This window comes from Lutra lutra, chromosome 1 (assembly GCF_902655055.1).
Source record: "Lutra lutra chromosome 1, mLutLut1.2, whole genome shotgun sequence".
Classification (NCBI taxonomy): domain Eukaryota; kingdom Metazoa; phylum Chordata; class Mammalia; order Carnivora; family Mustelidae; genus Lutra; species Lutra lutra.
Genome location: NC_062278.1, coordinates 223,369,400 through 223,395,079, shown reverse-complemented (window position 1 = coordinate 223,395,079; position 25,680 = coordinate 223,369,400). Strand labels below are relative to the sequence as shown.

Sequence of the window (25,680 nt, the reverse complement as noted above, 5' to 3'; positions counted from 1 at the left end):
GAGGGCTCCCCCTATGGTGCCCCCACCCCGCCATGTCCAGCCCCAGTCAGTCTCCCTCAAGCACAACTCCGCTCCTTCTTCTTCCCAAACATACCTCCCAGCATCTGCCCTACACGGCCCCAGGCCTCCGCGCTCCCACACTCCCGGCTCTCGTCCCTGGCAGCCCGTCCCCTCCCAGGGAGGCAGGTTCTGCACCTGCAGGTGGGCAGCTGACCCAGGCCTGGCTGGTCACTCGTTCAGTCCCAGGCACGAGTCTCACTCCAGGGCTCCCACTGGAGCTGCTGGGAAAGACCCGTGCTTCCTGGGGAGGGCACAGGCGAGCTGCAGCTTCCAGTGCCACAGGTGCCATCTCAGCACGAGGAAGCTAGCAGCCAATTGTCACAGCAGCCACAGTCACGGGACAGCCCGGCCGGGGCCCTCGTGTGTGCGCGTCAACAGGAGGAAAATGACTCGTTGACGACAACCAGCAAAACCAGAGAAAGGGGGACCCACCATCCAGAAGAAACAGTTAAGAGTAGTATCCAGAAATGACCCCCAGACAAAAAGAGCAAAGATTCAGGTAAAGTGTCTACAGGAAAAGGTGGAAAATGAAGAATTTCAGTAGAGAAATGGAAAAGGCCAAGTACACGTACTAGAACCAAAATATACCAGCAGTGAGTAAGAGAACGTGGGGGACGGGCGCGCGTCAGGCTGGCATCCCCTTGGGCAGCTGGACACTAGGGGCAGCAGAGACATTGGGACAATGGCAGCCAGGATGTCCCAGACTCAGGAAAGGCACAAGGGGATCCGTGCCAACCTGCCTACCCTTGGGGAAAGACCCCGCCCTGCCCCCCGCAAACACAACAGACACAGGACCAAACGTCAACCAGGAGTCCTCAATCCAGCAACCCTAAGACAACACGTGCAGGAGCGGGGCCTTCTCCAGCCGGCAGAGCAGGCACACGGTGGCCGTCGAGCCACCCAGGGACAGACCAGCTCAGCCGTGGCCCCACAGCCCTGGGGAGAAGCGAGCACCAGGCGCACACAGCCATCTTCAAAAGCCACAGCCACGGAAGAGCTCCCACCATGCTCGTGTTAGAGTGGCCTAAATCCGGACCACGGACGCCGGCGAGTGCTGGCAGGGCCGCAGGCAGTGGGAGCCTCTACCCTGGGCCTCCTCCATGGGACCCAAGGCTCTCCCCGCCCCTGCACTGGCTGTGGCTTGGCCCACCTCACGTCAAAGGAGCATCATGGCCAGCCCCCTACAGCCCTGTGCCATCTCGTCCACGACTCAGCCCAGATCACAGGGTCCACCAAGTGACCAGCCCCCAGCACCTCCTCACACCCCGTCCTCCCCATCTACCACGAGGCACCCGTGGGTTTCAAATCAAGTTTAATAAATAAAACAGCAAGGGATTCAAGGCAGTTCTCACTTCACAGTGTGGTCCTTGGTGGGGTGAGAGAAGGTCGAGGCCGACTCTGCAGATGCGCTCGATCCAAAACCCTCTCCTGGCAACACCGGGGTTGGGGAGCGCTGCCCTGGCCCCGTGGAGGACCCCACTCCAATTTGTAAACAGAAACATAAATAAAATGGGGGAAGCTGGGAAAGAGAAGGACCAGGACCCCAAACCATCGTGCTGGGAAGCTTCAACAGAAGAACAACCCACAGGGTCAGGGGAACGGGCTGGAGCCAGCCCCTCGGGGCTGCAGGCAACGGTGCCTTGGTACCAAGGGGGGTGCAGGTCACCCATCTCCTCGACCCCACACCCGAGGCTGCTCCGGGCTGGGGAGAGGGAGGCGGGGGGGGGGGGGGGGGGGGAGGCAGGGGGCGGGGCATAAAGTGCGGCGTTTCCTGAAGTGGAGAGCAGGGTGGAGGTCGAGGGCGGGCGCGGCCGACGTCGAGGTATATGGCTCTGTGCCCCACGGGGTTTGGCACCGAGTAGCAGCTGCCCACAACCCCCGGGCTGGGGCAGCCCACGACCCCGCCAGGGGCAGGGAGATGGAGCCAAGCGGAGTGCTGAGGGCGCCCGGGCGGAGGCTGCTGGTGGGGGCAGCACCCTGCCCCATCTCCCCACCTCCCCGAGGGAGCAGGGACACCGTCCTCACCTCTGCTGGCTACACGGGGCCAGGCCCTCCACCTCTGGCCACCCACCGGGTACTGCGCCGGGGGCAGCAGCCTGGACAGCACGGACAGTGGGGCCGGGCACCGAGGGCGCCAGGCTGTGTGTGAGGGCAGGGCAGGCCCGGCCGCCGCGCGCCATGTCCTTGCTGCGTTCTGGAGCAGAGGAGGCGCTACCCGAGGCCCACGAGGAGGGGAAGGGTCGGGAAGACTGGCAGAGGCAGGCCCCGCGGCGGCCCCACGTCCAGTCCGGGCCACGCACGCCCGCCTGCGGCCAGGGATCAACAGGTCATCACGTTACAGCTGCAGGGGGAGAGACCGAGAAAGGGTCAGTGCGGTCCCACGGACGGCACAGCCTGGGTGCCGTAGGCTGAAACCGTGGCTCCCGACCTCGCCCCCCCAGCAGACCATGTTTTCACTAGTGCTGGTGGACAAGCTCCCCGGAGGCAGCACTGTCCTGGGCGCCTGGGGAGGGCTGGTGGTGGGGACAGGGGCGGGAGGAGCCTGGCACTGGCCCCACTTGTACCTTTTTGGATTTTGAACCATATGAATGTATTACCTAGTCAAAAAAATAAATAAGCCAAATTAAAAGTAGAAAATAAAAGTAAAGAAACCAACCGAGGATGCTGCATGTGGCCAAGCCGTCCTCGGGGCACAGCCCTCCCTCTCCACAGAGCAGCCCGAGGCTGAGGGGGACCCACGGCAGGGGGACCCAGGGCAGGGGCCGCACTCACTGTGACAGGGGCTCCGAGTGCAGCCCGGGGCCTGGGCACGCTGGGTGGGCGGCCAGGAAGGGATTCACGTCCCCAATGCCGATGAGTCCAAACTCGGTGACAGACAAGGCCACCTGGGCAGGAGCGACGACCTCCTCGGCCTCTCCGTTCACATCCACGCGGCTGGCGATGAAGGGCAGCTCCTCAGGGAGGGCCCCAGGCAGGGCCAAGTCCACAGCCAGTCTCGGGCTGCTGCCGGGCTCCGGAGGCGCTGTGGCCGGGGGGTAGAAGGCTGGCTCCACCAGGCCTGGGGGCCGCCTGGGCAGGGGCACGGCTGGGGACGCATCCAGCTGCTGGAACGGACAAGGCCCCGGATCCGAGGGCAGGAGGCTGTCGGAACTCTCCCCAGGCTCACCGACACTGCTGGCCACACTGGCCACACTGAGCAGCTCTGCAAGGAGAACACAGCTGAGGCTGGACCCTCAGAGCACCTACTCCAGCTCCCCGGGGACCCAGCCGTCCCAACTGAAGCGTGCCCGGCTAAAACCACACTCATGCCTTCAGGCTGCCACCGGCACCGGGCTCCGACCCGACCTCTACGGGTCCGGCCAAGCCTGCGGACCCTCCACACGGAGGTGCCATCACCAGGCATCACACACACACAGAAGAAACCCGTCATACAGACACAGTGGACCTAGGCTAACGGCCCCGAACTGGGAGGGTATCGTGACCAGAACACAGCAGGTTCAAAGAAATTCAAACAAAACAGAGTAAGAGAAGCTTGAAGGCAAAACGCACGTGAATGTGAGACGTCAGACGCTTCTGCACGCACATGCGATACGCAAAGTGAGAAGTAGGCGGGTGCGGCCCCCTTTAAGCAAACCGCTGAACTGACGAGATTCTGGCACAATCGAAACCCCAGCATGCGGCAGACTCAGAGCTGCGGTCCTCAGGCTTACCTCCATGCTCATGGGCACAAACTCCAGTGCCGAGCCGGCCCTATGTTGCTCCTGTGTGGCCCTGAACCCAGATGCCAGGGAGCCTCTGACACCCCCGTGCCCTCCCACGTGGCACCCAGGGCCACAGGTCACATGTAGTAAGTACCCTGCCGCACAACAAGCCAGCAAGTCCCCGTGGCCACTCACGTACGACACCGCATGGACCACTCTCTGGGGTAGAGCCCAGGGGCCCAGATGAGGGTACCAAGGAGAAGAGGACACCCCCACGGGCAGGGACCTGCCCCACATTCTCACCTGTGTGCATCCGTGCCAAGGGGTCCTGCTCGGAGCCCAGGCCATCAGCTGCAGGGGGCAGGGGTGGCGAGGAGCGGGGGCGGCCAGTGCCATCAGGGTCACTGCTGTCCAGGTCCTGCTCTGCATCCCTGTGGGAAGAGTGCGATGTGAAGGGGAGACACCTGCCCGGGATGCCCACCCTCCCCACCCCAGGGCCCTGGGAGCCCGCCACACTCACGTGGCTCCCGACGGGCCGTATTTCCTCCGGCCCAGCCGCGTCTGCTGGGAAAAGTAGTCGTAGCGCTCCGACTTCTTCCACAGGTAGTAGTACTCCACACACTCCCCCACAGACCGTGTGCGCACCTGCGGGACAGGAGATGCGTCACCTCCAGACAAGTGGGGATGGTCCCAGCACCACCACGCTTGGTCAAATCAAGACTCCGCCTACAGCCCCTACCACCGGCTTCCCACCCGCCCGAGGCACATCCCCTCATCTAAAGCAGGACGGCACCTGTCTCAGAGAACCCCCCCCACCTACTGGCGTGGACCTGGCACCCTGTCCTTCACTTCAGGCCCGTGTCCGGTATCCACCCTCCCTGCCCCCGACCACAAGGTCCCGGAGACAGCGGCATCACCCCGCCCCTCACAGGCAGCAGACGGGGAGAGACAACCCCTGGTGCAGACCCCGGGACAGCCCCCCTGCCCAGAGGGGACAGCGTGTGAGCCCACGCTTCGCACTGACAGTCTGCAGGAGACTTGCTCACAAGGGCGAACAAGCCGTCAGAGGACACACTGTGCTTTTGGGAACCCAACTCAAGATCATATTTACACGACACAGAAAACCAAAAAAACTCCTCATGTGTAAAGTACCCTGGAAAAGGGGCCACAAACACGTGCCCAGCGTGTAGCCGGACCCCACACGCCAAACCTCTTAGGGCAGAAGATAAATCACGGAGACCCAATGACCACCACAGGGAACACACTTGGTGACTCTGTGACAGTGTCGCACGCCACAGAGGGTGACCACACCCATCGTGCTGCCTGCCGACACCGGGAGCCATCCAGCCCGACCCCGCACACCTGGTGCAGGTCTGACACGAACGGGACCTGTGTGCCAACCCCACTTCAATCAGAAGAAACTCGTAGAAATCTAATGATTCGGGGCATCTTCCCACTTTGGAGGTTCTCCCCCCACCACCCAGCCGGCAACGGCACTGGAGTCCCCGCACTGTTTGCCAGAATGAGGGATAGGACACTGGGGCCCAGGGAGGGCCTGCAGCGCAGCAGGAACAACGCCCACATATGATCTATCTGCTCAGTGAGCCCCCTCAGTACACGTGTCCTGCCAGGAGTCCAGTCCTCTGTGGTCTCCCCGGGGCTGGCTCCAGCAGAGCCTGAAATGCATGGACAGGGAGGCCACAGCCATCACCAGGGTGGGTGGGCACAAAGGGAACAAAGGCATTGTGCCAATGACACAGAAGTGGCCAGGGCCGTGGCAGAAACAGCACGCAGGGAACCACGTCAGGCCACGAGGCACAGAGCCAACGCCGTGCTGGGCCCAGACTGCTGAGCATGGTCTGACCCCACAGCAGCCCCAAGCAGACCCCTCCATCACCCCCAAGCTCCTGGGAGAAGCCACTGAGGCCCACACGTGAGCCCGCTTTCTGCCAGGGCCTTCCCGACTCCCTACACTGCCGGGAGCTGTGAGAAGGAGCCCAGGCGACGGACCCCAGGACAGGATGACAGAATGAGAGGAGAGGTGTGGTGGGGGAGCCCCAGGGAGAGGGACAGAGAGAAACTGAGACAGAGCCACAGGAACACGCCAGGCACACGTCCCATACCGCACAGCTGAGGGGCCAGGGCTCTGGGCATCATGCAAGGAGCCACAGGCAAACGGCTTCACCATGGGACGTGCAGATGCCAACGGTGACCCAGGTCTAGGGTAAGGCAGGAGAACCTGCGGTCAGCAGCACCCCCTGTCATCAGTCTGCAGCAGATGGCAGAAGGACCATGTCCTTTGAGGAAATCGGGAGATCGGGGGCTGCGAGTAGGGTCACAGTTAAGGGGTCAGCCCTGCGGCATGGGCCCTAGGCCCTGCGCCGAGGAGATGGCAAAGCCAGGCCAAAGGACCTCAAACAGAAAAAACTACTGACATTCACCCCCAAAGCAGTGTCTGGAGCCTTCGTTTTGGGGACGGGAAGATGGCCCAGCAGGCATCAGCAGAGACCAGAACAAGACATCCAGGGGCATGGGGAGAGTAGAGGTGGGCACTGGGGCTCAGCCACGTCTCCGGGGAGCCTGCCCTGAGGCCGGCAAGGTGAGCTGCACCCACTGTGGGGGGTGACGGGTGCCGGGTCTCCTGAACCCCTCCCAGCCCCAAAGCGCCCCTGGGAGACCTGGCGGGAGGAGGGTGGGCAATGTCCTCACCTTGTTGGCCTGGATCAGGTGGAAGTTCTTCCCGTGCACCCGGAAGCCATGCTCGAAGTTCCTACACTCCTCCTCGCTCCAAGCACAGAACCCATCTGCAAGCAGAGGCAGGGCACCGTGGCGTCAGCGGCAGCCGGGACGCGGTGACAGCGAAAGGCAGGGAGGGCCGTGGCCACACGCTCACCTCGGATCACCTTCACGTTGAACCGCAATCTCCGCAGGGCCTCCTCTGCGTTGAAATTGCATTTCACCAGCTCATAGAGCGCCTGAGGAGAAGCCACAGACTTCCCGCCTGTTCACCTCACACCAACCACCCCACCCACCCCAGAAAAACAGCCAGAGGTGTTCACACCACCCTGTGGGGCAGGGACACCAGGGGGCAGTCACAGCACCCTCCAGGGACAGGGATGTCACAGGGTGGTCACACCACAGGGGCGGGGATGGGGGCGTTCAAGCCAATCTTAGTTAGGGACGGGGATATCGGGAAGGTTCACACCACTGTCAGGCTGGGGCGATGGGAGGGTTCACACCACTCTTGAGGTGAGGACATCAGGAGGGTTCACAACAGCTTCAGGGGTAAGGACATCGGGAGGGTTCACACAAGTCCCAGAGTGGGGATGTTGGGTTAGGGTTCACACCACTGTCAGGCGGGGATGCCAGGAGGGTTCACACCACTCTCAGGGGGGAAACGTTGGGAGGGTTCACAACACTCTCAGGTGAGGACATCAAGAGGGTTCACACCACTCTCAGGGGTGGAGATGTCAGGAGGGTTCACACCATTCCCAGGGGCGAGGATGTCGCGAGGGTTCACACCACTATTAGGCTGGGACATCAGGAGGGTTCACACCACTCTCGGGGGTGGCAACGTCGGGAGGGTTCACACCAGTCTCGGGGTGGGGACACTGGGGTGCTCATACCATCATTTCCCCCATAATGAGGATTTCTCATTTGCATTTGCCACCATCACATGACCACACTGGGCAGGATCTTCATGGCAGTCCTCTCCACCGCCCTCCTGGGGTGGCCCTGCCATTCCCCATGCCCCTTCATGCCTGACCCCCTCCCCTCCTGCCCCTGCACAGTCCCCGCAGACACGTGAGCCGCTGCCCTTCAACCTGGGACGCTCTGGCGCCGCGCACCTGGGTGACAGCCCCACCTGCTCACTGTCCTTCACAGCTTCTCCCTCTGGGAGCAGCGACCCCGCCGTCTCGTGCCACCTCCGTTTCACCGCCCGGTACAGGAACTCCTCCACCTCCCTCTCAGGAAGGACGTTGGGATCCCAGAGAAGCTGGTCATCATTCTCATAGACTGTGGACAGGGAGGGCTGGGGTCACGTCACGGGCACGACTGGGGCTCTCCTGCTCCCCTCGGGACAGTTGTGTCAGAAGCGCCCGCCAGGGCACCCCCGGGGGCCCCGCCTGGTTCCCACGTGGCAGAGAAGGATGACACCCGGACCACCGATGACGGCACTTCGTGCCCAGGGAGCATCGTCCGCTCCAGAACCCAGGGCTGGTTTAGGATCTGAAAGCCCATCAACACGAGGGTGAAGGAGAAGAAAACAACCAGCCCCAGAGCACAGAGAAGCACTCGAACCATCCACTGCCAACAGAAGGAACCGTCCTCGTCCAATAAAGGGCGCCCCGAGCAGCCTACAGCCAAGGTCGTACTATGTGGGACACAGACACGTCCCCCAAGTCTGGGAACAAGACAATGCAGTCTCTCCTCTCTTCTCGCTCCGTCCGGGAGGTGTCACCAGCACGACACGGCCAGGAAAGGAGATCAAAGACAGGAAGACTGCAAAGAAACGACGTAAAGCCATCGTTCACAAGTCACACGGTCACATACATGTGAAAACACAAAAGGACCTACGGAGTACCGACGTGGAAAAGCAAGATCAGCAAATCCACCGTGCGCGAGACCAACCGAAACAAACTGCATCTCTACTAAGAGAAACCAACCGACGTGACATTTTTCTGAGGATCGTTCACACCAGCACAGACGGGCCATGAGGTGCGTGCAGGCCTGCGGCAGAAACACCACCGCCAGTTTCAGGAGGGGAACAGCACGCGGGATCTGCAGGGGTCGATGGCGTCCCCATAAGGACGACCCACAAGTAACCTCGGGGTTCAGCACAGCCCTCATCGAAATCGAGCCACCGACAAGCTCACGAGCGGCTTGTATGGACGCACGACCAGGCCCGAGGCTGGAGGACAGACATCGTCTCCAACGCCACTCACGATGACGAAGACAGCGCGGGGACAGCCAGGTCCCACGAGAGACCAGCGGGCAGAAGCCCAACATACGCACATGCGACGGGCCACTCAGCATGGGGGCCGGAGCAAAGCACAGGCTGGAGGCCTCCTGACCTGCGCCCCAACCACACACTCGATGTGCAAGCGAGGCCGCTGCTTCCCGCACAGCGGGGAAGGTGGCGGCAACGGTCTCTGCGAGGACGCCCTCACGGCCCACACACACGGCACGGCCGGAGCAAACGCTAAACGATCAGACAGCGGTGCCCACAGCCCATGGCGGCCTAGTGTCCAGAACGCCAGAGGGACACACACAGATCAGGAGGAGAAAGGCGATTCCACTTAAAACTGCAGAAAGAGCCTGGAGCAGGGGCCCGAACAGACGTCTGCAGCAGCTGGTCAACCTAGTCCCAGAGACTCGCCAGTTAAAGCCACAACGAGTCTCCCTTCCTCAGCTATAGACCCCACAGCGCGTGTGGGACGTGCACCCACAGGGCCACAACTCGCATCACCCATCCCAGAAGGAGCGCGGACCACTCGAGCCACACAGAAACACCCGTGCGACCAACCACCAGCACAACAGACACTCCAGGACACAGCACGCCACGGCGAGACCCATGTGCCCACACGGATGGATTTAACCTCTGCTGGGGGGGCAGAGGGACACCTCGGGACCAAGGGCCGGCCATTCCCTGGAAGAGGCAGAGGCCCGGAGGCTGGGGCTCCAGAAGGAGGTTTGCACGTGCTCAGGACTCTGAGGAAGGAGCTAGGAAGTGTGCACGGTTACCCTTTTCTGGGGGAGGGTGTCACGCGTCCTCAATTCACAGAGACTCACCCCACAGTCCCACGACCCAGCTGACCGGCCCCGTCCTGCCTCCCCCCACCACCGCTTACGGCCCAGCAAGCACGTGCCACCAAGACCACGTCCCAGCTTCCAGCCCAGGGCCTCCGCGTCTCTGCTGAGAGGCCTTGTCTCCTCCATCTGCCCCCTCACTGCCAGTCTCAGTGGATGAATCATCCTGGGAGACTCCTGAGCCCGGGGTGCCGGCCCCAACCCGCAGGGCCTGTGGGGCCAGAAGACAAGACTCGGCTCAACGGCCAGGTGACCTCACTCCCCATCTCTTCACCTGTAAGCAAACACGGCAGCGCCTATCTCAAAGGACAACAGGCCTTGCTCCACGTTCCAGCGGGGACATCAGGTTGGGGATGCAAGCCCCCTAAGGACAGCACACGGCAGGGGGACACCCATCTCTGAAGAACACCTGGGACAAGGCCCAAACATGACAAGACCCGAGCAGGGAAAGGTGAGCATGCCTGCAGAGGCGAGGACAGGGGCTTGGGCAGGATGGGGTGGACGGAGCCGGGGGCAAGGGGAGCCGAGGACAGGGGACTGGGGTGTTGACTGCACTTGGTAGCAGGACCACACAGCTGAGCTGAGGAACAGGGAGCAGGGAGGGGACGCCGCCAGGTCCTCCTGCCCCTCAGATTCCCTCCAAGGACTGGGAAATGCTCCAGGAGGCAGGCAGCCAGTCCCTTCCTGGCTAATGGGGCTCTCGTGTCTCCTCCTCCCTGTCTCCCACAACCACCAGGCCCCACTTACACTTCTCACCATGGCGGTCCAACTGCAGGCTGCTGAGATCGGCTTGGAACTGAGGCCCAACCATGATCTCCTATGAAGGCAAAGGCCCGAGAGAGTCTGGGCTGATGGGGGCCCCAGGGTAGCCACCAGAGCCCAGGGCTCCTCTGTGCCATCTGCCCACAGACCAGTCCCGGGGTCCTGAGCATGAGAGGCAGAGGAAAGCATGGGTGGGTGTGACAGTGTCTATCTGGTATGGCCAGTCTCAGGACAAGGGAGGGTGAGGCCTGAGGACCCCAGTTTGCTGAGGTCCAGCCCAAAGGCCCCAAGACGGGAGCTCGGGCCGCAGCACAGGGCCACAGCTGCTGCGGAAGTCCCCAGTCCCTGGCCCAGCTCAGGGGTCAGAGCCACTCACCTTCTTACATTTGTTGGCAGGAAGGGGGTCCTCCTCCGTGTCGGACGACGTGGGGGAGCCACGCTCTTCGTCTGCACTGGCCAGGAAGCAGGCTTCCAGGAGAGGAGAGCAGCTGAGCTGCGCCCATGGCCCTGGCTGGCCCACCCCGGCTAGCGGGCCCTGGGGCATCTCCCTACCTCCCCGCCAGCTCTCCGTTCCCCGACCCCTGCACTGTGCCCTTCCGAGACGGAGCATGGCCCACCCCTGGCCAGAGAGGACTGTGCAACGGTCACAGGACTGGGGACTGGGGAGGCCTGCCCTGTGGCGGTGGCCACCCCGCCGGGTCCTGAACCATGGCACCTTCCATGGCCAGCCACGCAGGCGGCGCCGGCGGCCAGGGCCAAGGGGAGGGCGGTCTCCAGGCGCTGCCCCGGATCCAACAGACTTGCAGTTTCAGGAACCAACCTGCCCCCTCCTCTGGTCAGCCACCGCCCCTATGGCTCCGCTCACAGGTCATGGGGAAGGCAGCAAGCCCCGGGGAGCTCCGACTGAGGTCAGGGCGCCCTCAGGGTCCAAAGCGTCTGGGCACACATGCCCCGCTCAGGCCCCTCCCGCCTGCAGCCCCGGCCCCGCCTGGCCAAGGGCAGGGCAGAGAGACACCTACATCCACTCTGGCTGGGAAAAAGGTCGGAGGCCTCATGGGAGGTCACAGACGGGGTCAGGTCATCAGCTGATGACTGTGTCTCTTCCTCTTCTTCCCCCGAAAGCAAATCCTTCGCTATCTGTTCCTTTTAACAAGAAAGCAGAAAACCTGTTTGTGGTTTGTTTCCACAGTCTCAAGAAAACAGTCATAGCAAGTAATGGCGCAAACACGGTGACTGACACCACAGGCCCACTCTGGACACCCGTGTGCCTGGGCCATCCTTCCCCCTCTGCCGACAGAGGGGCCGGGCACCAGCGAGGGGCCCCTGCGAGCCTTGCGGGCTGGGAACGAGAGTCCCAGCTCTCCCCACGGAGCAGGTGGTCTTCCCCTCCGGTAATGAAGCCCATCCCACTGTCCCCTGCCCTGTCGGGACCCGGAGAGCAGAGCCGCCCCCTCCTCCTCCTCGCTGGTCTCCACGCCTCCCCCCAGCCCCAGCCCAAGGCCGCTCTGACCTGTCCTCCCAGCCCTGCCCCCGTCCGCTCACCTTGTCCAGAGTCATGTCTGGGAGGTTGGCGGCGGTGTCGCTGCCCTCGCTCTCCCGCTCTGAGACGGGGTCTGAGGCCTCGTAGCCGTAGAGGGCGAGCAGCTCATCCAGGGGCATGTCACTGCTCTGCGGGGGTCAGGGCTGTGTCAGGAGGGGCTGCTCAAGGTCACAGCAGCCACCCCCAGCCGGACTCCGGTCCTGCATCCAGAGACCCCCTGCCCCGTGGAGAAGCAGGGACCAGACGCCTGCTCCCCAAGAGCCCTGCTCTGTGCCCCCGGTCCCCAGCCTCAAAGGGCGGGTCCAGAGCAGGCCTCCCCACTCCACAGGGTCCAGCCCAGGCTTCACCCCAGTACGGAGGCGGCCTCAACGTCTGCAAAGCCAGCATGATGCGGGACGTCACTCCGTCAGAAGGGAAACATGACCGACGTCCTGACCAACGGGAAAGGAACAGCTGGTAAAACCCCACAGCCATGTCGGGTTAAAAGAAGCCCTCAGTATAAGCAGGGAGTGGTGCGGCCACACGGACACGACAGAGATGCGGCGGGCCGCCCCCCCCAGCACCCCCAGCCCAGCTGAACGATGAGGAGGGCTGCAGCCCACCACAAGGCATGGACATGGGTGAGGCTCCGGGGACCCACGAAGCCCACTGGGAAGGAGGATGGGCATGACCGTCACCTTCCTCTCCTGAGCTGGCGCCGTCCAGCCGCACCGTGTCCTCCCCCGCAGGACCCCGTCAGTCCCCCGAATTCCTCACCCCTCCCACCTTCACAGGACCCCACTGACAGGGACGTTCCTGACGCCTCCTGCTCTCTGTGCTTCTGCTGGGGGAGAATGGGGGCCCAGGGATCCCGGCGGGTGCCTGGGACCCTTCCACAGCCACGCTCCAGGGACCAGATGGCATTATTCCAGTTCTCCAGCTTGCACGCAGGCTGACGGAGCAAGTCCCGGGGCGCAGCACCCCACAGTCCAGGTGGGCATCCCCTCCTCCCAGGGGCCCTGGGCCTCACTCCAGATCTCACTCATGCGCTCCACGGACGCCATTCTCCTTTCCCACGTGAGTAAAGGGGGCACTCGGGGGTGCCAGCCACAGCCCAGAGGGCCCGAGGGTTCCCGGGGCAGTGGCCCCGCTCTCGCAGGACACAGGGGCTGGAAGGGGGCGATGCGGGGGCAACGGGCCTCCTGTCTGGCCCCACACAGGCGTCTCCTCCAGATGACCACCTGTGCCTGCTGTAACAGCAAAACTCAGGCTTTTGAGTAAAAAACTTGAATTTTGGAAAATCTGGATCTGACACCAGGAGCTTGGTAAACCTGCAGTATCGTTTAAGCTGATACAGAATGGCAGTGTTTCTGCCTTTATCTTGGAAATTATATTCTTTCTTAATCAGGTTTTGGTTTTTTTAATTTAAATTCAACTTCGTTAAAACATAGTGTAGCCTTGGTTTCGGGGTGGAATCCTGATTCCGTCAGCTGCACGGGACACCCAGCGCCCGCGCCCCACCCGCCCTGCCCCCCACCGGCAGCCCTGCTCGTCTCCTGGAGTCGGCGCCTTTCATGGTTTGCCTCCCGCTTTTTTCTGACTTTCTTTTTCCTCCCTTCCCTGTGTTCATCTGTTTTGCTTCTTAAATTCCACATGTGAGTGACGCAGCATTTATCTTTTTCTGATTTTAATCAGTTTTTTAAAATTCTATCTGAAGAAAACCTAGGAGATGTACTTAATACGTGGCTAGTTTTAGTTTTTGGTGAATTTTGAGACGTTTTAAATTCATTTTAAACTTTTTAAATTGTTTTTTTTTTTTTCCGAAGAGAAGACTTCTGTCTTTGGTTATAGGACGAGTGGCACCAAGCAATACATGGCTCCAGACTAGGACGACCCCATGATTACTGCTAATAAAAAGCTCCCAGCACTTGGGACCCGTTTGGTGAAATCAGTGCTGACATCGCCATGAATTGAGAAGTCACGTGCTAAGCCACTAACCCCAATGTGACTGTATCTGGAGACAGACCTTCGCAGGAAGAATTAGTGCCATCGGATGTGAGGATGGGCCTCTGATCCAGCAGGGTCGGTCCTTGAAGAGACCCCAGACAGCGTGCTGTGCTCACTCTCGGCCACGTGAGGACACAGAGGGAAGGCAGCCACGTGTAAGCCAAGAAGAGGGCCCTCACCAGAAACAGCCCTGCCAGACATGAGCGCGGATTGCTGGCCTCCACAGCTACGTGGTTTAAAGCCCCCCCATCCACGGCACTAACGAGTGGTTTCCTAGATTTTGTCGCGTGAGCTTACGTTTGCAAGAAAGGCAGGCTGGAGAGCCCGTATGGGGCAGACCTCTCCCCAGGCAGGAGGTAACAGGATCACACGGGGGAAGAGCCACCCCAAGTTCACCACCACTGGGTTCCAACGCAACCGCATCCAGAAAGCTCACAGGACACGGTTGCAGAAAGCACTCTGCAACCACCGCACCACTTACTGGACGTGGACCCACCTTGTCTGAAAAGGTGGGTGACTATCTCCCCTCATCTAGGAAGGGCCAGATTCACACTTCAACCAAAAGGACAACAGATGAACGTGTCTGCCTTAAAGACAGCAGCTGGGGTCTCACATCTGCTCCTGCATTTACAGAAATAGAAAGCTATTCCACTCCTCTCCCCAACCTGTTTTGGGGTTTTCTTTTTTTAAAGATTTATTTATTTATTCCATTTTCAGTACTTTTTAAATTTAAATTCACTTTAGTTAACATACAGTGCATTTCAGTTTCAGAGGCCGAGTTTAACGACTCCTCAGCTGCATATAACGCCCACTGCCCACCACATCATGGGCCTCCTTGGTGCCGGTCACTGGGCTAACCCATCCCCCCACCCCTCGGTTCATTTCCTCGAGTTAGAGTCGCTCATGGTTTGCCTCCCTCTCTGATTTTTATTTTATCCTCTCTTCCCCTATGATACTGTTTTGTCTCTTGAACTCCACACAAGTGAGAGCATATGATAACCGTCTTTCTCTGGTTGACTTATTTCACCTGCGTAACACCCTCTAGTTCCATCCACGTCATCGCAAATGGCAAGATTTGGGGGATTTTGATGGCTGCACAGTATTCCACTGTATCTGTGGACCACATCTCCTGTATCCGTTCATCTACTGAACAGCATCTCAGCTTTTCCATAGTTTGGCTGTTGTGGACGTCGCTGCTATGAACACTCAGGTGCACGGGCCCCTTCGGATCACTACATTTGAATCTTTGGGGTAAATACCCCGTAGTGCGATTGCCAGGTCCTCTATTTTTAACTTCTTGAGGAAACTCCACACTGTTTCCAGAGTGGCCACACCAGCTTGCATTCCCACCAACACTGGAGGAGGGCTCCCCTTTCTCTGCATCCTGGCCGGCATCTGTCGTTTCCTGACTGGTTAATTTTAGCCATTCTGACCGGTGTGAGGTGGGATCTCATCGTGCTTTTGATTTGTATTTCCCTGATGCCGAGTGATGTGGAGCATTTTTTCATGTGTCTGTTGGCCATCGGATGTCTTCTTTGCAGAAATGTCTGTTCATGTCCTCTGCCCATTTCTTGATTGGATTATTTGTTCGTTGGGTGTTGAGTTTGGTAAGTTCTTTATAGATTTTGGATACTAGCCCTTTATGTGATAAAACATTTGCAAATATCCTCTCCCATTCTGTTGGGGTTTTTTTGGTTTTGTCCACTGTTTCCTTTGCTGTGCAAAAGCTTTCGATCTTGATGAAGTTCCAATAGTTCATTTACTCCAGAGAGAGATAACAGAGAGTGAGAACACAAGGGAGAGGGGGAGAGGGAGAGAGAGAATCCCAAGCAGACTCCCCGTTGAGTGCAAAGCCCGACATGGGACTCAATCCCACCACGAGATCAGGACCTGAGCTGAAACCAAGAGTCAGACACTCAAAACCGACCACACCACCCAGGCATCCCCAACCTGTTTTTATTTTAGAAAAGTTATTTTTTATTTTTTAAAGATTTATTTATTTATTTCAGAGAGAGAGAAAAAGAGAAAGCAGGAGGAAGGGCAGAAACAGAGGGAGAAGCAGGCTCCCTGCTAAGCAGGGAGTCCAATGCAGGGCTTGATCCCAGGACCCTGAGATCAGGACCTGAGCCGAAACCGAAACTCAGAAACGTCACCAACCACACCGCCCAATCATCCCGATTTCTTTTTTCATTTTCATAAACATCTGATATTTCTATTAACACTACATTTACTGTAGAACCTTTACGAAGCTCTTTGAAATCCTCAAGAATTTTTAAGAACATAAAGAGGATTCTGAGGCCAAAAAAGAACAGTGGGTTTAATTAATGCCTAGAGCCCTAAAGCCCCAGGGGCACGACCGGGTCTGGCCTGACCCCCCATGACCTCAGCTCCCAGCACAGCGCCTCGTGCTTCCCAGACAGACACACAGGCAGTGAGATCTGAACAGCCAGGGGACTGGTTCCACCAAAGGCAGCAACGGGGTCTGGCCCAGGAGACCCCACCCACACAAGGGCAGAGGGACCCGCTCAGCCGAGTACCTGGGCGATGAAGTCCTTCTCCAGCTCCCCCTCAGGCTTCTCTGGGTCTCCCGCAGCAGGCTCGCACGGCTCCTGGAGGCCGTAGTTCTGGGACAGGATCTCCACGAGGTTGAACTGATGGTCCGCAGAGCCCATGGACACCACTGCAAGGAAACGGCACCAGCGTGAGCTGCTCGCCCCACGTGCCCCAACCATCACACAGGCCAGGGGACGGCCGGGGAGTGGACACGCCAGTGGCCAGGCTGTCACCAGGGTCAAGCCCCACAGCCTGTGGCCACGTGCACTCGTGTGCTCACGCATACACAGGGGAAGGGCTGTGTGTGTGTGAGGTGCGTGTGCACGACTGCCCGTGTGCGTGCTGCGCACTGGTCAGCACCACGCAGTCATGAGGGAGGGACAGCAGGGCCGTGGAGGGAAGAGCACGGCCGGCTGACCGCACACACACAGGCGGGACGTGTGGGGAGACTCTCGGTCTCCATCACCACAGACCCCTATGGCAGTGTGGGGAGGAGCCCACAGACCAGGCAGAGACGAGTTCCGAGGCAGCGAGGCCCAAAGCGCAGAAGGCCCTGGCTCCCCGTCGGGCGGGGCCTCCAGCTCTGGGACCACCGACACACCCGCACACCACCGCAGGGGCAGCAGAGTGCGGGGGACACACAGAAGGCCCGACAAGCGCCCATCCTCCCTCCTGCTCAGCAGAGCCACAGCCACAAGCCACCGCACGGGCCAATGGGTAGCAGACGTGACCAGATTATTGGTTTTCCCAAAAGAACCAGGATGTGCTCATCTCTCTCTCCATTCTGGTCTTCGGTAAGTCACAGTTAAGGAAAACAAAGACAAATGGGAGTGGCAAGGGCTCTGTCCACCCAGGCCAGGGAGCCGTGAAGGCCAAGGCTGGCCTCCTCCCTCCACCCGGGGCCACACACGGGAGGAGGAGTAGCTGCCAGGGGCCAGCTTGGGGGGCGGGGGGTGCAGAGCACCCAGGAAGAGTGCCCACCCAGCACCAAAACCCCATCTTCCTGCCTTGGCTAAGGTAAATGCCTGCCAGGCCAGCAGGCCACCCCAGGACGGAGGCCCTCTGGTCCTCTCCTAGGCTGTCCTGCCGCCACCAGAGGACAAGGGGAGAGTCCCAGCCGCTCGGCTCACACCCATCCTTGGACTCTGGGAGCCAGCACACTGTGTCCGGCTCTGCCCAGCTGGGCGAGATGCAGTCTCTCACACCCACAGAGGCCCTGGTGGCCCTGGGCGGGGGAGGGGAAGGGCAAGGAGGGTACCTGCTGCTGTCTGCAGGCTGGGCTCCCCGGGGCACAGGCTGTGAGCGAGGCAGGAGGCCACACCAGGACTCTGCCTTTCCAGTGAGGAGGCCTGCGGAGGAAGAGAAGCAAAGTTGGACACCTGGGAGCACGTACAACGCAGAGCCCCACGGCCCGGGCAGCCCCAGGAAGAGGCCTCAGCGGGGAGAGCCCCCCTTGGCTTCCATGCAGAAACTGACGAAGAGATCCCAAACTTCATAGGAAAAGTCAAGGGACCCAGATAAGCCAAAACAATCTTGAGGTAGAACAGTTCCTGGTTTGAAAGTACAACAAAGCTACAGGGATCAGAACAGCGTGGTGCTGACATGAAGCTGGACAGACGAATCAAAAGGACAGACTTGATGGGACACCTGGGTGGCTCAGTTGGTTAAGCAGCTGCCTTCGGCTCAGGTCATGATTCCAGCGTCCTAGGATCGAGTCCCGCATCGGGCTCCTTGCTCAGCAGGAGCCTGCTTCTCCCTCTGCCTCTGCCTGCCATTCTGTCTGCCTGTGCTTGCTCTCTCTCCCTCTCTGACAAATAAATAAAATCTTTAAAAAAAAAAAAAAAAAGGACAGACTTGAGAACCCAGAAACAAACCCACCTTCTCACTTCCAACTGAATCTCGACAAGGGGACAGAACGGCTCCGTGGAGAACAGTCTGTGACACATGGTGCTGGGACGACAGGAGGGCCACGTGCTTGCTCGCACTGCGCACAAGTGAGCTCAAAATGGACCCAAGACCTTCAGGGTGAGAGCTAAAACCACGGAGCTCTTAGAGGAAAACGCAGGAATAACCCTGTTTCCCTGGACACACACCACGGTTTCTCAGAGCACCAAAAGCACAGGCAACGAGAGGAAAAGCACATCAACAGAGTTTCCACCGGACAGGACATCAACGAGGAGGTGAGAAGACAGCCCTCAGAGGCAGTCAGGGTCCACGGATCACGGAAAGGGACCCACTATGACTCACTAATGGAAAGGCAAAATGGGGAAAAGATCCAAACTTCCCCAGAGACACATTCGGTGGCCCGTGAGCACACGGAGAAGGGCTCCTCGGAAGGAAGCCAAGCAAAGGAGGGCACGCAAGGCGGGCAGGCGCTCGGCGGCCCCACAGAAGGCCAGCACAGTGATGGACCACCCAGCACATCCACCACTCGCCAGACACGAGGGGTCAGCCCAGCACACGGGTCACTCAGAAACGAAGTCAACCAAGCAAAGACAGACCCAGGATGGGGTCTGTGTTGGCCTGGCCCACTTCAAGGCAGGCGTAGGTCCCCGAGTGGGTGCCCCCTCCCGCTCCCAAACCAGGTAGGGAGCAGCTCAGCACCGAGCTCACCTGCACAGACACACCTGACTGACCAGCCTGGCCTTCCACCAGCTCCCGCATATCCGGCTTCCCATGACCTGGGGCCCAGACAGACTCCGAGTACTTCTGCATCATGACACTCGGTCCACGGGGGCTGCGCTTCTGTAGAGATGGCCACAGAAGCCCGAGCCCTGCCCACCCCCGGGTGACGCCCTGTGCTGCTCCTGCAGGACGTGTGCTACGTGCGTCCCTCAACTGCGCTTACTTCTCTCTCGATCATCTGCCCCTTGTCAGTCTAACTCCCCAGGCACCCAGCCGGAAACCAAGGAGGGGAGGGATGTCCAAGGGAGAAGGAACACACGGGTCCACTAAAGCTCTCATGTGGACTTCCACGGTGGGACCTTCACAAGAGCCAGAGATTAAAAGGACACAAATGTCCACCAGCTGAGGAAGACAAGCAGAACCATGAGTGTCCCCAGCCGCCACCAGAAGCGAGGCCCCCATGCACTGCTCTAGGGACGGACCCCGAGCCCACAGTGCTCAGGGAGGGAACCAGACACAGGAGGCCACATGGAGTGTGAGTCCACGCATGCGACACGTCCAGACCAGGCTCGTCCACGGACAGGAAGGGGACTCACGGGGGCCAGGGATGGCGGGGGGATGGCTGATGGGATGGGGCTGCTCTGGGGATATTCCATGTTCCAAAGGTGACCGCTGATGGTCACACAGCTCCAAATGTGCTGAAAAACCACTGAACTCTGCACAGGAGAACGAGAGAACCGTACGAATAAACCTCAGCTAAGCTACCTGCACACACGCGCACACACGTACGTGCACACAGACACGCACACAGGCATGTGCACACGCGCATGAGATCTGAATAATGAAGTCAAGTTAAGGACATGCAGAAAGCTTTCTCAGGAGGCCCTCACTGGATCCTCGAGAGAACCTCCAGCCCTGTGTGATCCTTCTCTTCCCAGGAGAAATGAGGAGCCACAGCTCAGAGAGATCAGGTCACTAACCCAGCTCACACGGCACAGAAGCCGCGTCCCTCAGGCGCTCACTCAGAGACCCTCTGTAGACGCGCCGCTGCACAGACAACGGCACAGCCCGCAGCGGGGAGGCAGAGCCCAGCCACGGGCAGGCAAGCAGGGCCGGCAAGCAGGACCGGCAGAGGCCGATGAGGACCGCGCTACAAAGGCAAGGACCACGAGGCCGGGAGGGAATGAGCCCCCGCTTCCCTGGGGGTGAGAAGTGTGAGCACGTGTTTGCGTGCGTGTGCATGCATGCGTGCCTGCGTGTGCGCCTGCGTGTGTGCACATGGGTGTGCGTGGGCGTATGCATGTGCGCGTGTGTATGTGTGCGTGTGCACGTATGTACATGTGCGTATGCGTGTGTGTGCGTATGTACATGTGCGTGTGCACATGTGCGTGCACGCGTGTGTGTGCGTGTGCGCAACCTCTGCCAGGAGCACACGCAGCTCGGAGCTCTGAGCAGGCAGGTGCTGGGAAGCGCAGCCCCAGGGTGGCTGAGCCCGTGTCGGGGTGTGGAGCTGGGACCCGGCAGGAGGGGCTGGAAACAGGCATGGAGTGGAGCACAGGGGTCTGCTGCGGGCGGCCTCGTCTCCCAGGGAATGGGGGGGGGCTGTCATCAGTCCACACAGTGTGCACCCACGGGGCCAGCACCCTACGTGTCCTCTGAAGAAATCACCCAGGCCCTCTCTAACACTCCAGAATGCTGAGCCGCAGCCTTCCTGGGCTCCCTCTCCCACCTCAGCCAGGGCGGGCTTTCTGTCTCTAGCCACCAGAGCTCTAACAGGGGACACGGAGCGAGGGCAGAGTCTGGACGGCCTGTTGTCCAGGGGGAGCTGCCCCTGCTCCCATTCTGGCCCCACCCGCAGGAGAACCTCAGGTGTGGAAGTCTGCGGTCCCCGGTAGGGTCTGCAGAGGACGTGGCCCTTATCTGACACAGAGGCTCAAGCAGAGAAACAGCTGGGAGCGACAGGAAGAGCAGCAGCAGGGATGCTCCATCCCTACGACGGGGGCCCGTCCCCAGGGGCAGGGGTGGGGGGGCTGCTCGGAGCACCCCGTGGCCTCAGATCTCCAGGTTCGTTCCCAGATGACTCGAGGTTCCTCGACACTCGCCAAGGAACACTGACTTCATGATTCTCTTCCCTCCCCTGCCCCAACATCTGATCTCTAGACATAAGCCCACCCTCAACAGTGGGATTCCCAGGCCCTCTACGGCCTTTGTTCAGAACACTGTGGATGTTTCGCAAATGGAAGAAAAAACAGGACAGGGAGCGGGCTAAAGGAATTTCAGGTTAGAAAAAAAAAAGTAAGGGAGGAAGGAGAAAAGGAACGGTAGAGATGGGGTCCCAGAGGAGCGGGGAACCCAGGTCTCCCCAAGGACAAGCGAGCTCTTCAGCCCTGTCTCGTGGGGCCCCTACAGCTCCGATGCGGATGCCAGTCACCAGGAGACTGGAATGCAGGGCCTTTCTTCTGGCAGCGTCCAGCTCCTCCCACTGCACTTCCCGGCATAACCCACAGCAACGCCATGGCGGCCCCATGTGCTCTCCTCCCACTGGGACCGGGGCATGCCTCCCCTTTCCAGAAGCAGAGTTCTGGGCCCCCTCCCTGGAGACCCAGATGGGCCAGGGACTTGGGGCAGGGGCTCCCTGTGACTTAAAATGCAGCTCAGTCTCCATCGGGTATCGTCTGGGACAGTCACCAGCCGCCACGCTGTGAGGAAGCCCAAGCCACACAGAGAGGCCATGGGGAGGGGTCCCAGCCACATGTGAGCAGGGACGCTTCCTTCCCCGGGGCCGGCTCCAGCCCCAGCCAGCAACTGAGGGCCACGGCGGCCATGGCGTGAGGGGCCTGAGTGAGGCCAATCATCGTTCTGACACCACGAGTCTGACAGCGATACACAACGACAGCTAAGAGGAAGAGCCCCACAGTCTACGGAACACCTTCGCCGGGCCAGGTGAGGAGACAGGCCCTGGGTACCCCGCGGTCCATGGGGAAACAGGTTCTGCCTGTCCCCACCCGCGCGAGTCACCCAGCAGAACACAGAGAGCAAACAAGCAGGAGCAGGCACCGCACGGGGACGAGACAGAGGAGTCCTCCGAGGCGGAGACGGACGGGAACCAAGAGCGGCGGCCGGGGAGATGGCAGGGACCGCATCACTGAGCCGAGGGTCCCGGGGAGGACGAAAGAAAGCCCTGCAGGATTTTAAGTCCAAGACCAAGACAGGCCTTTCAGACACTCAACTGGAACCGTGAGGCAGACAACACGCAGCTCTCCCGCCTTCCCGCGTGGCGCTGACGGCGACTCCAGCAATGAGAAAAGTCGGGCACGTGCTGGCAGCTTACAAACCATCGTCCTCACTGGTGAGAGACCGCTCGTTACCAGTGACTTTCTAAGGATCAGACACTCGGCCAAGATATCAGGAGAACGCCTGCCTCCAGGACACTCCCATTTCCCATTTCAGAGATGGGGACACTAAAGCTGTGGACACTGAGTCACCTGCCCAAGGTCACAAAACATGGGAGGCTCTGGCACCGCCACAGGCGTCCTGGGCAGAGGCTGACTGTAGCTCATCACTTCAGACATCTCCACACCTGCCGACCCTTTAGTGACCAGCCTCTCAGGCCCTTTAGGACAGGCACTGCGGGACCTGCGCTCACAGCCAGAGCCCCGGGCCTCGCAAAGAGCCAGGCACACGTGGAGCTCACACACGGACCTTCTCCTGGAAAACCAACACAAACTCACTCTACGGGGCACCACCGCACACAGTCAACAGGTGGGAAAGGAACACCCTGGGCAGCGGGCTGGCTCTGCAGGTTTCAGGGGCTTTGCCCCCTGCAAGGCAGAGTCAAGACCCACAACCCCAGCTCAGCCGGGCAAGCGTGCTGCCCACACGCCCCCGCGCCCCTGAGCCAGGAGCGCCCACACACCCACCTGGCTTCTGCCTCTGATCTCCCAGGTCAGCCACCACCCCCAGGAGGACTCCGTTTCCCTAAACGCCCCCTAAGGAAGGAGAACTGTCTAAGGACCCTTTGCAAAGAGCCACCCAGCACAACTGGCTGCTGAGATCTAGCCCTGCACCAAGACACCCACACCCTCTTCAGCGCAAACGCAGGACCTGCTGCTGGCCCTCACGCGAGCGGGAGAACGGCCATTCCCACCGTGTTGTGCTAAACCCTAACCCCACACACAGCTCCGGAACCATGCAGAACACGCCCCGCGCCTGCTGTGCCTGTCTGGGGGGCACCCTGTCCTCTCCGGCCTCAGAGGCCCCGCCCGTTTCGGCAGGACCCCATGCGGAGTCTGTGGGCCCTAACTTGGCGAGCCCAGACTGAAACGCCACGTCCTAAGAGTCTCGGTGCCTGGGCCCTGGCAGGTGCACCGTCCCCAATCCCCGCCGGGGCCCTACGGAGGTGAGAGCGGTCCGCCCTGTCTCATCCAACAAAGTCGGAAGAGAAAACCGGGGAGAGCAAGCCCACCCCGAAGTGAAAGTTTTCCGTCCGGGTCTGACATGACGCGCAGCCGCCCGGACTGTCCCGGCGAGCCCGACGGCGCGTCGCAGTCCCGAGCCCCACGCGCTCGCAGACCAGGCACCCTCCGGCCCGCAGGGTCTCGGGTGAGGGGTCTCGGGCGAGGGGTCTCGGGCCTGCTCCCCGGGCCCAGGGGGGCTCCGAGCAGCAAGGCCGGCCGGCCGCCCCGAGGAAGCCCCCACGCCCCGGCCGCTGCGCTCAGGGCTCTGTCCGCCCCGAGTCTGCACCGCGGGGGCTCGCGAGCGGGGTCCCGGCGGGTTAGCGCGGCGCCCACACCCCGCGCCCCAGGAGCGCACTCCGCGAAGTTGGCGGGAGCACGGGGACGGCCGCGCCGCGCGCCGCGCGCCGGGGGCGGGGGTCCAGGGCCGGGGCCCCCGGGAGCAGCCAGGGCGGCGAGGCGCGCGCCCCAGCCCGCCTCCGCCCCGCCCCTCTGCACCCCTCCGCACCCCGCCCCGCGCTCCCGCCCCCCGCCCGCACATGCGCACTGCACCCCGCGATGTGGCAGCCGGCGGGGGGGGGGTGCCCGGGGGCGGCCGCCGACGGAGCTCCGCGCCCCTCGGGCCCCGACGTGCGCGGCGCCCCGGGCCCAGCCTCCGCGCCCCGGGGCGGGGGTCTCCGCGCCCGGAGCCGCGACGCGGCCGGGCCCTGCAGCGGGGGCCGCGGGCGCGCAGGGGCGGGGGGCCGGCTCCCCCGGCCCGCTCACTCACCTCCGCCATGGCCGTGTGTGCGCGGGAGGCGGCGGCCGCGCCGGGATCCCCGGATGCGGGGCCGCGCGCTCATTGGCCGCCGCGCCCGGGAAGGCGGGGCCTCAGGGCGGGGCCGGGGCGGGGCCGGGGCGGGGCCGGGGCGGGGCCGGGGGGCGCGTAGTAGGTGCGCGGAGCTGGCGGTGTGGGGCGCGCGGAGCGGGCGCGCGGACGGGGCTTCCCGGGGGCGCGGGCGGGCGTGGGTCGAGGCGGCGGCGGCGACGGCAGGCGCGGGCCCCGGACGGCCGCACCTGCACGGGGAGCCCCGGCTTGGGGACGCAGGGCCGCCGGCCGCAAGTGCTGGAGCCGGGGTGGCAGGCGGGGAGCTTCTGGAACTTTCCGCACTTCTGCCCCAGCGAGGACCCGTCTCGTGGGCGGCTGGCGGAAATGCGCCTGAGGACGGGCTTGGAGGGGTGGCCGCCCGGGGCTCGGGGCAGGTCCCGCGGCCGGGGAGCAACGGAACCCGGGCCATCTGGCTCTGAAGTCCCTTGTCTCCAGTGTATCGGCGAAAGTCGAACCGGTGCCGGGCACTGGGGGAGACTTTGCACCTGACCGCGCTCACATCTTAAATTTCGTGAAACGCTCGGCGCATCTCAGATTTCAGACTGACAAGGCCTGTGAGCATCAGGGCACAAGGTGTCCCGAGAGGGTTGCAAGGGTTGCAAAGAAAGCAAGAGAGGACGCAGGGAGGCCAGGGGGGAGGCCGTCCGCCCGCAGAGAGGTCAGCTGCTGACGAGGGTGGAGGGTAGACGGGCCAGAGGTGGACAGGCTGGGAAGGTGGACCCCTGATGCAGTGAAGGTGGACGGGCTGTGAGCCCAGGTCCCAAGTGTCTGGCTCGCACAAATGAGTAGATGGTGGGTCCTACCGAGACTGGGGAAGGGGGAGCTCTAGAGCCTGGTCCTTCTCCACCCCCCCCCCAAGCCCGCTGTCCGCGGTGGGGCACTGAGATGTTAAGCCCCATCATCCCAGCCTCTGAGAATCCTCTGCTCAGGAGGGAGAACCGCCCTTGAAAGTTCTGCCCTTCATGGTAACTCGAGTCCCTGAGCTCCCTGCTGCTTCTGTTGGAGCATCCTCACTGATCACACAGCAGCGGGCCTCCGCTCATTTAGTCAATCAATGAACAAAGCATCTGTCCCCTTCAGCCCTCGACTAGGTGCTGGGTTGCTGGGGTCCAGCGAGGCAGGGAGATGACCAAAAGATACAATGAGAGCGGGTGTCTGTGTTGTAACACATGGCAGAACTCGGGAAAAGGGTTTGACTCAGCCTGGGCTAACCAGAGAAGACTTCTTGGAGAGGACTTTGACGAGACTCATCAGAGAGATGTGAAGGGGGAGGGCAGATGCCCTGATGAAGGGAAGGACCTTTTTAAGATCTGAAAGTCT

The 25,680-nt window shown here is 61.3% G+C and overlaps 1 protein-coding gene across 6 annotated transcripts; it reads right to left on the bottom strand.

The window, feature by feature from the left end:
- Window positions 1-1,355: 1,355 nt before the first annotated feature.
- On the bottom strand, window positions 1,356-24,315 carry MIER2 (MIER family member 2). 6 transcript variants are annotated; one of them, XM_047708113.1, is made up of 15 exons: window positions 22,269-23,423; window positions 17,672-17,762; window positions 16,398-16,540; window positions 11,877-12,002; window positions 11,354-11,477; window positions 10,711-10,802; window positions 10,320-10,389; window positions 7,627-7,778; window positions 6,655-6,736; window positions 6,471-6,565; window positions 4,282-4,406; window positions 4,065-4,192; window positions 2,833-3,262; window positions 2,625-2,657; window positions 1,356-2,401 (listed from the first exon to the last, which is right to left on the bottom strand). In XM_047708113.1, the coding sequence occupies exons 1-14, from the start codon at window positions 22,374-22,376 to the stop codon at window positions 2,654-2,656; spliced, it is 1,770 nt and encodes a 589-aa protein (XP_047564069.1). In that variant the 5' UTR covers window positions 22,377-23,423; the 3' UTR covers window positions 1,356-2,401; window positions 2,625-2,653. The 6 variants fall into 6 exon arrangements, with proteins under 6 accessions (XP_047564069.1, XP_047564081.1, XP_047564091.1 ...); XM_047708125.1 differs by lacking the exons at window positions 2,625-2,657; window positions 22,269-23,423 and adding an exon at window positions 24,262-24,315; XM_047708135.1 differs by lacking the exons at window positions 2,625-2,657; window positions 22,269-23,423 and adding an exon at window positions 23,504-23,694.
- Between the last annotated feature and the right edge of the window lie 1,365 nt (window positions 24,316-25,680).